Source organism: Anabrus simplex, chromosome 8, assembly GCF_040414725.1.
Source record: "Anabrus simplex isolate iqAnaSimp1 chromosome 8, ASM4041472v1, whole genome shotgun sequence".
In the NCBI taxonomy this organism is placed as follows: Eukaryota; Metazoa; Arthropoda; class Insecta; order Orthoptera; family Tettigoniidae; genus Anabrus; species Anabrus simplex.
The window spans coordinates 93,023,686-93,035,848 of NC_090272.1; the positions used below are offsets into that span (position 1 = coordinate 93,023,686).

At 37.4% G+C, this 12,163-nt stretch overlaps 1 protein-coding gene across 2 annotated transcripts in view; it reads right to left on the reverse strand.

Annotated features, from left to right (window-relative positions):
• LOC136879160 (protein zer-1 homolog) overlaps positions 1-12,163 on the reverse strand; it is an 80,854-nt gene that overhangs the window by 6,987 nt on the left and 61,704 nt on the right. For both annotated transcript variants that reach the window (XM_067152919.2, XM_067152918.2), the window contains exon 10: positions 7,034-7,188. In XM_067152919.2, the coding sequence (XP_067009020.1) occupies positions 7,034-7,188 (155 nt within the window). The remainder of the gene's footprint in view (positions 1-7,033; positions 7,189-12,163) is intronic.

A 12,163-nucleotide genomic window follows, 5' to 3' on the forward strand; every position in this document is an offset into this window, starting at 1 on the left:
ACGCTGACCGTTCAGCCAATGAGAGAATCAAAGCTACGGAATTCCATCTTTAACATAACAAATTGAGAAGTCCCCTATTCGTTAACAAGTGGCACGCTACCCCAACAGGTAAACAACAACAAGCAACTTAACAACTCGACAACATCCAAATAATACGCCTGCTAAGTTAAAATTTCAGAGGTGACATCGGATTTGACAACATAGTAATAGGATCAAGAAATAGTGACATAGGATTTCTATAAAAATTGACAGGACATGCCCTTGTGAAAATTTGAATTTGTAATTCCACCTTTACAATACTGTAATTGTCTTTATTAAAAAGACTACATCAGATTATACTCGTGATACACAGAACGGGTAAAGAGAAAATTTTTGAATTTAATAAATCATAACAAAGACAGAGTTTCTACACATCATAACCAAACAACAGCTTCATTGAAACAGAAAATTAAGAAGAATGGTTAGATTGTGACTAAGGCGGACAAAGGGAATGCGATGGTCATTATGAATAAAGAATCATACATACAGAAAACCAAAACCTTTTTCGCAGAGATTCAAAATTATGAAAAAAGACCTGATGAATATTACCCAGAGAAACTTATAGCAACTTCTTAAACGATCTTGTTTCATCCTTAATGAAAGGGAGTCCCAAAAACTTATTAATATGAACCCGTGTATTCTGACGACTAGGGCACTACCTAAGATGCATAAGAGAATATCGTCGTTGCCGGGACAAAACCTCCTATGTGATAATATTTTTGGAGATATACTGACCTGCAGCACAAACATTATGAAGAGCGAGAATGCCTTGACGATATTCACACAATATTGCACCTTAGATGACAGAACCTTACCGGCTAAAGCTCTACGCTAAAATATTTCACATAGGAGGTTTTGTCCTGGCAGCGATGATATACTATAAGACCCATCATTAATTTCAAAAATAGCCCTATATATAAGACGTCTAGATTTATACACAATTTTTTAAAAACACATTACAGATTTGAGGGTAACAGGTCTATTAAGAATTCCAAAGAATTTTGTGATCGTATTAAAGATTTAAACATGCAATCGAACCATAAGATTTATTCATTTGACATAAAAAATATGTTTTTGAATATTCCAGTATCCAAAACGATAAATCTTGTAAATAATAATCTACTTAAATACAGTAATTTGAGTACGCAAGATATAGCTGATATTATTAATATTTTGGAGTTCGTCACCGCTAATAATTACTTTACCTTCAACAGCCAAATATATAAACAGGAAGGTCTTCCTACGGGGGCCCCAGCTTCGGGAATTATGGCGGAAATTTATATGGATTTTCTTGAAAATAATAAAATCAACAACATTGTAATAAGCTGATTCAGATACGTAGATGATACGTTTACAATAAATGATCATGTGTGTTTGAGTCATCAGTCCATAGACTGGTTTGATGCAGCTTTCCATGCCACCCTATCCTGTGCTAACCTTTTCATTTCTACGTAACTATTGCATCCTACATCTGCTCTAATCTGTTTGTCATATTCATACCTTGGTCTACCCCTACCGTTCTTGATCATAGCATTACTAATGGAAAGGAGGTATTAGAACAAATAAACAACATGGAATCACAGATTAAATTTTCTGTCGAAAGTAAAAATAATAAAGCGTTAAATTTTCTTGACATTAAAATTATTAATGAAATGACTCTAATAAATTTAGGTTTAAAATAGTCAGGAAACCCACTCAAACGGCGAACGTAATTAGACAAAATTCTGTACACCTGGCAGCACATAAGAGGGCCTCCTTCTACAGTATGATTTACAGAGCTTATAATATAACCATGTCAGAAGTAGATCGTAAATATGAGTTGGATACTATTTATTTTATAGCAAAAAGCAACGGGTTCAACAGGCAATTTGTGGATAAAATTATTAGCAAAATTGAGAAGAGATCATTTTCCACATTAACCAAGGATACCAAAAAGAAAGAAGATAGTTACGCCCTTTTCACCTATAGTCACAGTAAAATACACTGACTGACAGAGCAAATGCAACACCAAGAAGGAGTGGTTCGAAAGGGATGAAAGTTGGGGAAAAAACAGAGACGGCACGGACGAATAATTGATGTTTATTTCAAACCGATATGCAGGTTACACAATGCGCACGGCATCGACTCAGTAGGATGTAGGACCACCGCGAGCGGCGATGCACGCAGAAACACGTCGAGGTACAGAGTCAATAAGAGTGCGGATGGTGTCCTGAGGGATGGTTCTCTATTCTCTGTCAACCATTTGCCACAGTTGGTCGTCCGTACGAGGCTGGGGCAGAGTTTGCAAACGCCGTCCAATGAGATCCCACACGTGTTCGATTGGTGAGAGATCCGGAGAGTACGCTGGCCACGGAAGCATCTGTACACCTCGTAGAGCCTGTTGGGAGATGCGAGCAGTGTGTGGGCGGGCATTATCCCGCTGAAACAGAGCATTGGGCAGCCCCTGAAGGTACGGGAGTGCCACCGGCCGCAGCACATGCTGCACATAGCGGTGGGCTTTTAACGTGCCTTGAATACGCACTAGAGGTGACGTGGAATCATACGCAATAGCGCCCCAAACCCTAGCGGTAGGGCGCTCCACAGTTACTGCCGGATTTGACCTTTCTCCACGCCGACGCCACACTCGTCTGCGGTGACTATCACTGACAGAACAGAAGCGTGACTCATCAGAGAACACGACGTTCCGCCATTCCCTCATCCAAGTCGCTCTAGCCCGGCACCATGCCAGGCGTGCACGTCTATGCTGTGGAGTCAATGGTAGTCTTCTGAGCGGACGCCGGGAGTGCAGGCCTCCTTCAACCAATCGACGGGAAATTGTTCTGGTCTTGCACATGCTGAAGAATGGCGGTTGACGTGGCGTGCGGGGCTGCCACCGCTTGGCGGCGGATGCGCCGATCCTTGCGTGCTGACGTCACTCGGGCTGCGCCTGGACCCCTCGCACGTGCCACATGTCCCTGCGCCAACCATCTTCGCCACAGGCGCTGCACCGTGGACACATCCCTATGGGTATCGGCTGCGATTTGACGAAGCGACCAACCTGCCCTTCTCAGCCCGATTACCATACCCCTCGTAAAGTCGTCTGTCTGCTGGAAATGCCTCCGTTGACGGCGGCCTGGCATTCTTAGCTATACACGTGTCCTGTGGCACACGACAACACATTCTACAATGACTGTCGGCTGAGAAATCACGGTACGAAGTGGGCCATTCGCCAACGCCGTGTCCCATTTATCGTTCGCTACGTGCGCAGCACAGCGGCACATTTCACATCATGAGCATACCTCAGTGACGTCAGTCTACCCTGCAATTGGCATAAAGTTCTGACCACTCCTTCTTGGTGTTGCATTTGCTCTGTCAGTCAGTGTATATGAAATCAAGAATGTTTTCAAGAAACTTAATATGAAAGTTCCTTTTAAAACAACCAGTAAATACGCTCATCTTTTCTTTGATCAGCATTCAGTTCTCATATGGACGATACCAATCATACATTCACGGGCATACAACAAGACCTTCAAATTCTCCATTTATGTAAGAAAGGACATCTATTGAATATTTTGGAAAACATTTTTATAAGTATTGATCAAAAATGCAACCCGATTTATAATCTTAATGAGATATCAGAGGAAATCAATATACTTTTCGAGGAGTTAACCCATTCCAGTCTGGGCCTTAATATCCCTAACAAACGTTCAGGACTGGGCATTTCTAAGGATTTTTAAAACATTATTTCTTTGTACCTGTAAGAGATATTTGCACGATTCTTTTGTCTTTACGCTTGTTTGAGCATCTTGTTTTGAAAAACGCTGTTTGTATCATGTCAGCTATCACTTGAGATTGTAAACTTGTTTATATTTTATACCATGTTTTGGGAATGGAAAAAAGGTCTGACGGATAACCAAGCAAGTACAGTTTTCTGAAATACTGTTATATTCACCCTATTTTGCTAATATAAAATGTACATTGCAATTATAAAACAACAACAATAATGATATGATATAAAAATAATTTTTCAATAATAATAATAATAATAATAATAATAATAATAATAATAATAATAATAATAATAATAATAATAATTAAAATGAAAATGGGAGCTCTTACGTAATTTTACTTTAATTGATAAATTTTGTCAAAAGTTACTCAAATGTAAAATTATTGTTCCATTTACCACAAAAGACTTCTGAGAAAGAGAAAATACAGTCTTCTAAACAGACAACTTTACTAATATGTAGACAATCTTATGTATTCATGCAAATATGAAATACGCGGGAACATGCGCTAGGCCGTAAAACAAACTCCAATCCTAATGAAATGTAAGAAGTTGTTTCGAATTCATGAGTCTATAATGTTTTTATTTGCGCATAAACTTATAATATATCATAAAATATCGAAAATATCACTTTCGTCAAGCACATGTTTGCCACGAGAAGCCATGTCATAGAGCTCACTGAGTGACATCTACTGATGCATGCTGATCGAAAAAAATCTTAAATTCTCTGACTTAGAAATATAATACTGCCATTTGCTTAAATACTCTCGTAACTAATACATGAAGAAACACGATGTAACCACCAGAATGAATGCATAGCTCGTTCTCGATTTTTAGAGAAGTGTCAACCTTACTACGGGCTATGCCCGCAGTGCAGCCTGAGTGTAATTTCGGCCGCTGTGAGCTATGCTTGTAGTTAAACCGGAAAGAGTTAATCAATAAATTCTTTCCACGAAGGTGCATGAGTAATACTTTACCCTATGCCTCTCCCCTTACATCAAACTCCCCACCCAGTCAGTCCTTAACGACCTTCGAGGACGTCACTCAGTTAGCTTTAGCACTTGAGGTGGAGTGGTCAACGTAGGATGGGCAAGGACGTGAATGACCGGATGGGCACTTAGTTCACATTTTAACTGAATTTATTCTTTAGTTCATTCATATTTTTCTTTTTCTTTTTCAGGCCCCTATTGTCAACACATAATCAAGTTCAACTTGCATCATCAATATAACTCCACCTTCTAATCAAGATAGCTATTTTAATGTGGCATTACTACCACACTGTTTTATGTACAATATGCACATAATTTTATTCGTACAGCCACTCATGTTGTTTTATAATTGGACAATTCGTTGTTTTTAACAAAAATTTAATCTGTGGTTTTAACTGGACTTCATGCTTCGTATCAAGTTTATGCCGCACCATTTTAACATTGAAGATTGACAAAACGCCATCACGCTGCGTCACAGGATATAAATTTTTTTAAATAACTTATTTCAATGTGTCCTGACCTTATTTTTAATGTTTTGTATTTGTGACTGAAGATGACCCATAAGAGGACGAAACATGCATCATGAGTATAATCTAATGTAGTCTTTTTAATGAAGACAATTACAGTATTGTAAAGGTGGAATTATAAATTCAAATTTTCACAAGTTGATACTTTGACAATACAGGCTTTAATATGAAATTTATAACATGCAAGGACATGTCCTGTTAAACACTAAGAATTACTGTAATTTTTTTTCTATTTGTTTTACGTCGCACCAACACAGACAGGTCTTATGGCGACGATGGGATAGAAAAGGCCTAGGAATGGGAAGGAAGGGCTGTGGCTTTAATTAAGATACAGCCCCAGCATTTGCCTGGTGTGAAAATGGGAAACCACGGAAAACCATCTTCAGGGCTGCCGACAGTGGGGTTCGAACCCACTATCTCCCGGATAGAAGCTCACAGCTGCGCACTCCAAACCGCACGGCCAACTTGCCCGGTAATTACTGTATTAAACTAGCCAACATCTTTCAATAAGCCACAAATCCAGCTATTAGTTTATTTATAATGTTATTGGTGTTTAAGTATGCTTGTTGAAAAAAAATAATTACTAGACGTTCAGCTAGTATAATAACTTTGCTAGAGAATTTTCCAATGTGAACTAAAATTTTATTTTCAAGAGTTTGTGTTCAAAAGTGAATTAATACACAAGTGGACAATAAGACTGAGTGCTAAAACCTGCCAAAGTTGATCAACAATTTTAAATTATAGTTTTTAGTGTTATTCCAATACGTATTGGGTTTAGTATTTACTCAATGTATATGCATAATCCCACTGGCCATCATTATCTAGTAAAATGTGGACACTTATGTAATGCAAAAAGCATATTTTAACTATCATAACATAGCATTTTAAAGAGTACTAGAAGATTAATATAAACAGGATCTGGAATATATTTTTATGATTTTGAGTTAAGAAATACGACTGATGATGCCCAAAATATAAGTGCAAAACATTTCCCATTAATAGAATCAACAATAATGTACAGGTTCTAATGTGGTGGAAAAATTTATTGTAATGAAAAGGTGGACAATTTTCAAATAAAAATTAGATTTTAATATTATAATATAAGTGGTATGTTCTCAGCTGTCAGTGGAGAGATGGCATGGAATGACATTAGTAGACCCATAAGTCTGAGCGGTGTCTTTAAAAGTAGGAAAGATCACAATATGAAGATAAAGTTGGAATTGAAGAGGACAAATTGGGGCAAATATTCGTAGGAAGGGGAGTTAGATATTGGAATAACTTACCAACGTAGATGTTCAATAAATTTCCAATTTCCTTGAAATCATTCAAAAAAAGGCTAGGAAAACAACATATAGGGAATCTCCCACCTGGGCAACTGCCCTAAATGCAGATCATTAGTGACTGACTGATTAATTGGATTGAAACAACGAAATAAGGACTGGTAGAGTTGCTTCAACGATTACATGGAGATCTTAAATAAAATTATAACCATGTAGAACTAATGAACCAGTATTTGCATTTGCAGAGATAGCTTGTTGATTAGTGCTACCAGGCTGCAAGTTTTATATTTCTCTAGCTTTTCCTACATTATACAGGCTTATTTTTCTGATATTTTTATTAAAAGAATTGCGCACAATGTGCATCAGTGAGTTTATGAGATCTTCAAGTCGTGTAAGTATTAAAATGTGGATGTATTCAGTGGCAGAACTAACCTGTAGTTTATATTTCTCTCTGTATTGAGATCCCAATTTTCAATCGCATTGACCATCCGGCGAAGTACATCTTTTCTCTTAGGAGAAGAGAGTGTCCAAGCAGCTGGACCATCAGATGCCATGTGAGACAACACTCCAGCTGCATTGTAGCTTACCTGATAAAAAAATTAGTGGATCAAATTAATGACAGGAAAGGACTTATAAAGGACACAAATGGCCATAGGAACATTTCACCTCATGTAACTACTAGAGAGAACACTATTTTTTTTATCTCATAGATAAAACTGCATAATAGGTTAAAGGTAACAAAGTCATGTATATGATGGTAAGTCACAGAGATAATCACTGTCTGAGAAATGATATGGGAAGGATAAATAATACGAGTAAATTGATTCAAGATCAGGAATGACAAAATTCAGTTAATAAATGATTACATATGAATATTTGAAAAAAAAAAAAGGCAAGATAGGAACACAGACAAAGGAAAAATACAATGAATAATCATTGTTGTACCTGCAAAAATCACTATGTGAAATATTTCAGCTTAGAACTCTAGCCTGTATTGTTCTGTCCTTTAAAGTTCAATACTGTGTGGTAATTTAAAAGAATTCTCGCCCCTGATGATATACAATGAAACCTCATTAAGACGTTTCTGCAGGGGACAAGGAAAAAGAACATGTTAAGCGAGAAAACGTACTACTGAATGAAATGAAAATGAAAACTATCCAAAAGGGATATGGAAACACTAGATATGATTTTTTCCAACACGGCATTTTACGTCGTGTATCCGCGGGTACAGTGAAAATTATATCTACAATTTCTAAAGATGAGAGGAAAGTATTAATGGGCGTGAAAAATATGAAAAACTTTTCTGCCGAGGCTTATAAAATAACAAGTGTAATGAAAGGTGTAATAAGCACCAGACAACACATATGGAAGCAGGTGCACCAGGGCCAATAAAAAGATTGGAAGTATTATTGTAGATCTTACTCTTTCTAAAACGAATGTTAGTGGAAGACTTAATTTGGAGCAGTGGGTTATTAAACATTATTTTCTGGTCATACTCTTACACAATTAATTGGAGGTTACATGCGACCAGGAGGAATGACTTTGGCCGCCATTTTGAAGTCTACAAAATTTCAACCAAGAGTGATCGAGATGAAACTCAAAGGTGCGAGTTCAACATTCGCGACCTCTGCACACTTAAAGATGCGGATGCCAGTTCACTTTCTGACGGATTTAAATTTTGTGTTCATTAGTAATGAATTTCACAACTTTGTCCGAATCCATAACTAGGCTATCACAAGACAAATATGCACCATGCTAATCAATTTCACATGATTATGTTCCTAATCCAAATATAGGCTATGCAACAAATATTCACTACACTTCACTGTATCACTCAACACAAAATAAATTTCTAACTTCTGAATGGAATCACTATCAAAGGGTAGAGAAGAGTCCACCTCCTATTCAATACCATAAGTTTGTATACTGTCTTACAAAACTGGGACTAGTTTCGACCCTATATATAATATATTGGGTCATCTTCAGCCACGCTACAATTGGAAGACATATGTACAACCAATAATAAATTAAACACTTTGATATGCCACGCGCTGAAGATGACCCAATATATATGGGGTTGAAATTAGTCCCAGTTTTATGAGACAACATACAAACTTATGGTACTGAATAGGTGGACCCTTCTCTACCCTTCGACAGTGATTAGTTGTCAATACGGACCACAATGAAACTCATAACTAGGGCCTGGATATTTTAAAAATGCATTTGCGCATATGCAAATGCATATTTTGAACTTTAGTGCATATACAGCTATATTTTTCTCTTATGAATGATTGATTATTTAAGATTTCTGAATGAAATGAAAGACCTAATAAATTCTATATGTTGTACAACCCTTGGCAACACAAGAAGCTTTCTCCTCTTCAAGGAAAGAGCTTTCAGTGTTGCAATACAAGCAGGTACATGGATAATGACCCATTTCATAACGAGCTATTTCCTTCTTTCTGACATTCCATTCTCCTTACAGTAGCCTACCAAGGTTTGCTTAAACAAGTGTGTTCATCTGTTACCTTGCTCTTTGTCTATTGCAGTGTTTGACAGATTAAAATGCCTAAAGATAAAAGCTCTAGGTTTTTTAAAATTAAACAGTGGATATTATCAGGCAATAGTGACTATACAAGTGATGGTGATGTATACAGTCAAGTGTGCAACGAAGAGTGTAAAATATGTTAAAAAATTTCAAATTGAATAGTATTCTAAAACAATTTTACATCTCAGATCCAAAGAGCAGAGTAAAAACGCGCAACAGCTAATTTTAACCGATGTGAAAACACGGTGCGATTTTCCGCTGATATTTGTAAAGCTTTTGTATGCAGCAACATTCCACTGTATAAATTGAATAATCTATACCAACGTTCGTTTCTCGAAAAGTTTTGTGCTAATCAAAGGATACCAGATGAATCTGCCCTTAGGAGGAACTGTTTACTTTCACTGCATGCTTCTGCCATTGCTTCGATACGATCTGACATAGGAGGGAACTGTGTCTGGATATCGGTAGACGAAACAACCAATTCATGTGGTCGATGCATTGCAAACTTCATAGTGGGTTAATTGTGCCCAGAAGAGCCCAGCAAACCTCATTTACTTTCGTGCAAAGTGTTAGAAAAAAACTAACCACGTTACAGTTGCAAGATTTGTTAACGATTCCCTGCGACTTCTGTGGCCTCGTGAATTGGAGAGCGATTGTTACAAAGTGCGCCCTTTAGTCACTGATGCTGCTTCGTATATGTTGAAAGCTGGTCAGTCTCTTTGAGTATTATTTTCAAATCGCATCCATGTCAATGTGTTTGGTCCACGGATTGCATCGTATTGCAGAGGAGAGACGTACCCTCTTTCCATCTGTCAACAAAGCAATTTTAAGTGGGAATAAACTATTCCTAAAAGCAACGGCTCGTGTATAGTTGTACAACACTCACCTGCGTCAGGTTTCCCTTCCGCCGGAACCTGTTCTCACAAGACGGGGAACTTGATTATCCGCAGTATTGTTCTACCAGGAGAACTCTCGAAAGATGTAGTTAAAAGTATTGATGATAGTCACACTGTGTGTATTCATGAAGCAAAGTGTGCATTTGAAACTGAAACTGTATAAAAACATCAGTTTCATCCTTGTGCATTATTTGTCAATTTCGAAGGCGATTAAAGGCTTAGAAACTCATGGTGCACTCCTAGACGAATCATTCATTCGCTCAGTGAGTGATCAAAATGGCAAATGCTGCCTTGTTCCTGCTTAACATGAGTGTGTCACGAGCGTCATATGCAGTAATGGTACAAAGAAGAAGGCTGTTCAATAATGATGTGCCAAGAACGAATGTATGTGGCAACAGTGTACTAATAAGTGTGGCATTTGAACCTCGAAGTTTCTGAGCTGCCTGATTCTGCCCATATTCGTTTTGCTCATTGTGATCAGACAATGATAATTAATGTTACTGGTTTTACATTCCACTAATGAATTCTACTGTTTTCAGAGACGCCGAGGTGCCAGAATTTAGTACTGCGGGAGTTTTTACTTGCCAGTAAATCTACCGAGACGAGGCTGACAAATTTCATCCCCTCAAATACCACCAGACTAAGCCAGGAATGAACCAGCCAAGTTGGGGTCAGAAGACCAGCGCTTCAACCATCTGAGCCGCTCAACGTACACTCATTTGTTCAGTGAAGTTGAGCATCTTTTCCAGTTTGGTTCTTTTAAAAACTAATTGATCAGAATGCTCGAACAGGAAGCTTTGAACAAGTCCAGACCGAGTAAGACCCATCTGTTATAAATGATTATGAACAAGTTTACATGACGTTTTGCAGAGTTCTAGTCTGAGCTACTCAGTTAAGAATAGGTATGGCTGCTATTTTGTGTGTTACAGTCGAACCTCAATATCTTGAACCTCCATTACTTGAATTTACAGTATCTCAAAGTAACTTACATTTCCCGGCCGTTTATCCTATTCTTCACGTGTATTATATCTCTATTATTCAAAATTTGGTTACACGAATTTCTTGATTTCTCGAAGCAAACATTTCCTCCCTTGAAGCAAAAAATACTCTGCAACTCGAATTTTATGCAACATTAACTGTGCAATATGGCATTTTTGGTTTGTGACAAACAAGTAAAGAAAGATTTACAGTGATGCTGGGAGCTAATAGATGGGAACCAAAAAACTAAAACTTCTAATGATCAGAAAATCCGTGAAGCCTTGCTGTTTCTCGGGTATGAATTAATTACCGGTCACGTATGGAAGCAACCCCCGAAGTCGCGGATGACATGCTCCATTTACGAATCTTGGCTGCGTGGTATTGACGAGAAGTTTTAACGTGATGGGAGGAAAGGTTAACAGTAACAAACAGAAGAGACTAATGGATTTTTTCCAAAGGTGTTAAGCGAGGTATGTTTCTTGTTTCACTACACTATGTTGGTACTGTATCCTGTCTTCTAAAAAGTTACTATAATAAGGGTTATAATTAAAGTGATGCCATTTTTATAGTTTGTATATTTTTTAAATACTGTTAAAAATAATGTATTCAGTGTAAGCCTGTACATACATATGATTCAATTATGTGCTATACATGCTCAAAAACGGTATTCTCTATATCTCGAAATTTCGGTAACTCCAAATAAAATTTAGCTCCCGAGGTGATTCGAGATCGTAATCTATAATCTTCATTTCCGTATTGACGAATTGCACAATTAAAAATAGGAGAGGATTTCCACCAATCAATACAAGGTCATCTTCAGCTGAACCATACATACATATTTATATAATGAAGCTTTGATTAAGATTGTGTTGTTAAAGGAATGCTATATGATGATGATGTACATTTAGTCACATACAAATGGGGCACGTCTGAGCGTGAACTGGCGTATATGTCATTCTGTACAATATTGCAACTGTATGTCTAAAATATTATGTTGAAGGTCTTAAAATTAGTGTATAAAATATGTCTTTACTTAAACTAATATATATATGTACAAGATAAATACAATATATAAAAACACTTCATGCATATGAACATTCGTTCTTGCTTGTTGGTCAATACATCGACTAACTTCCGTAT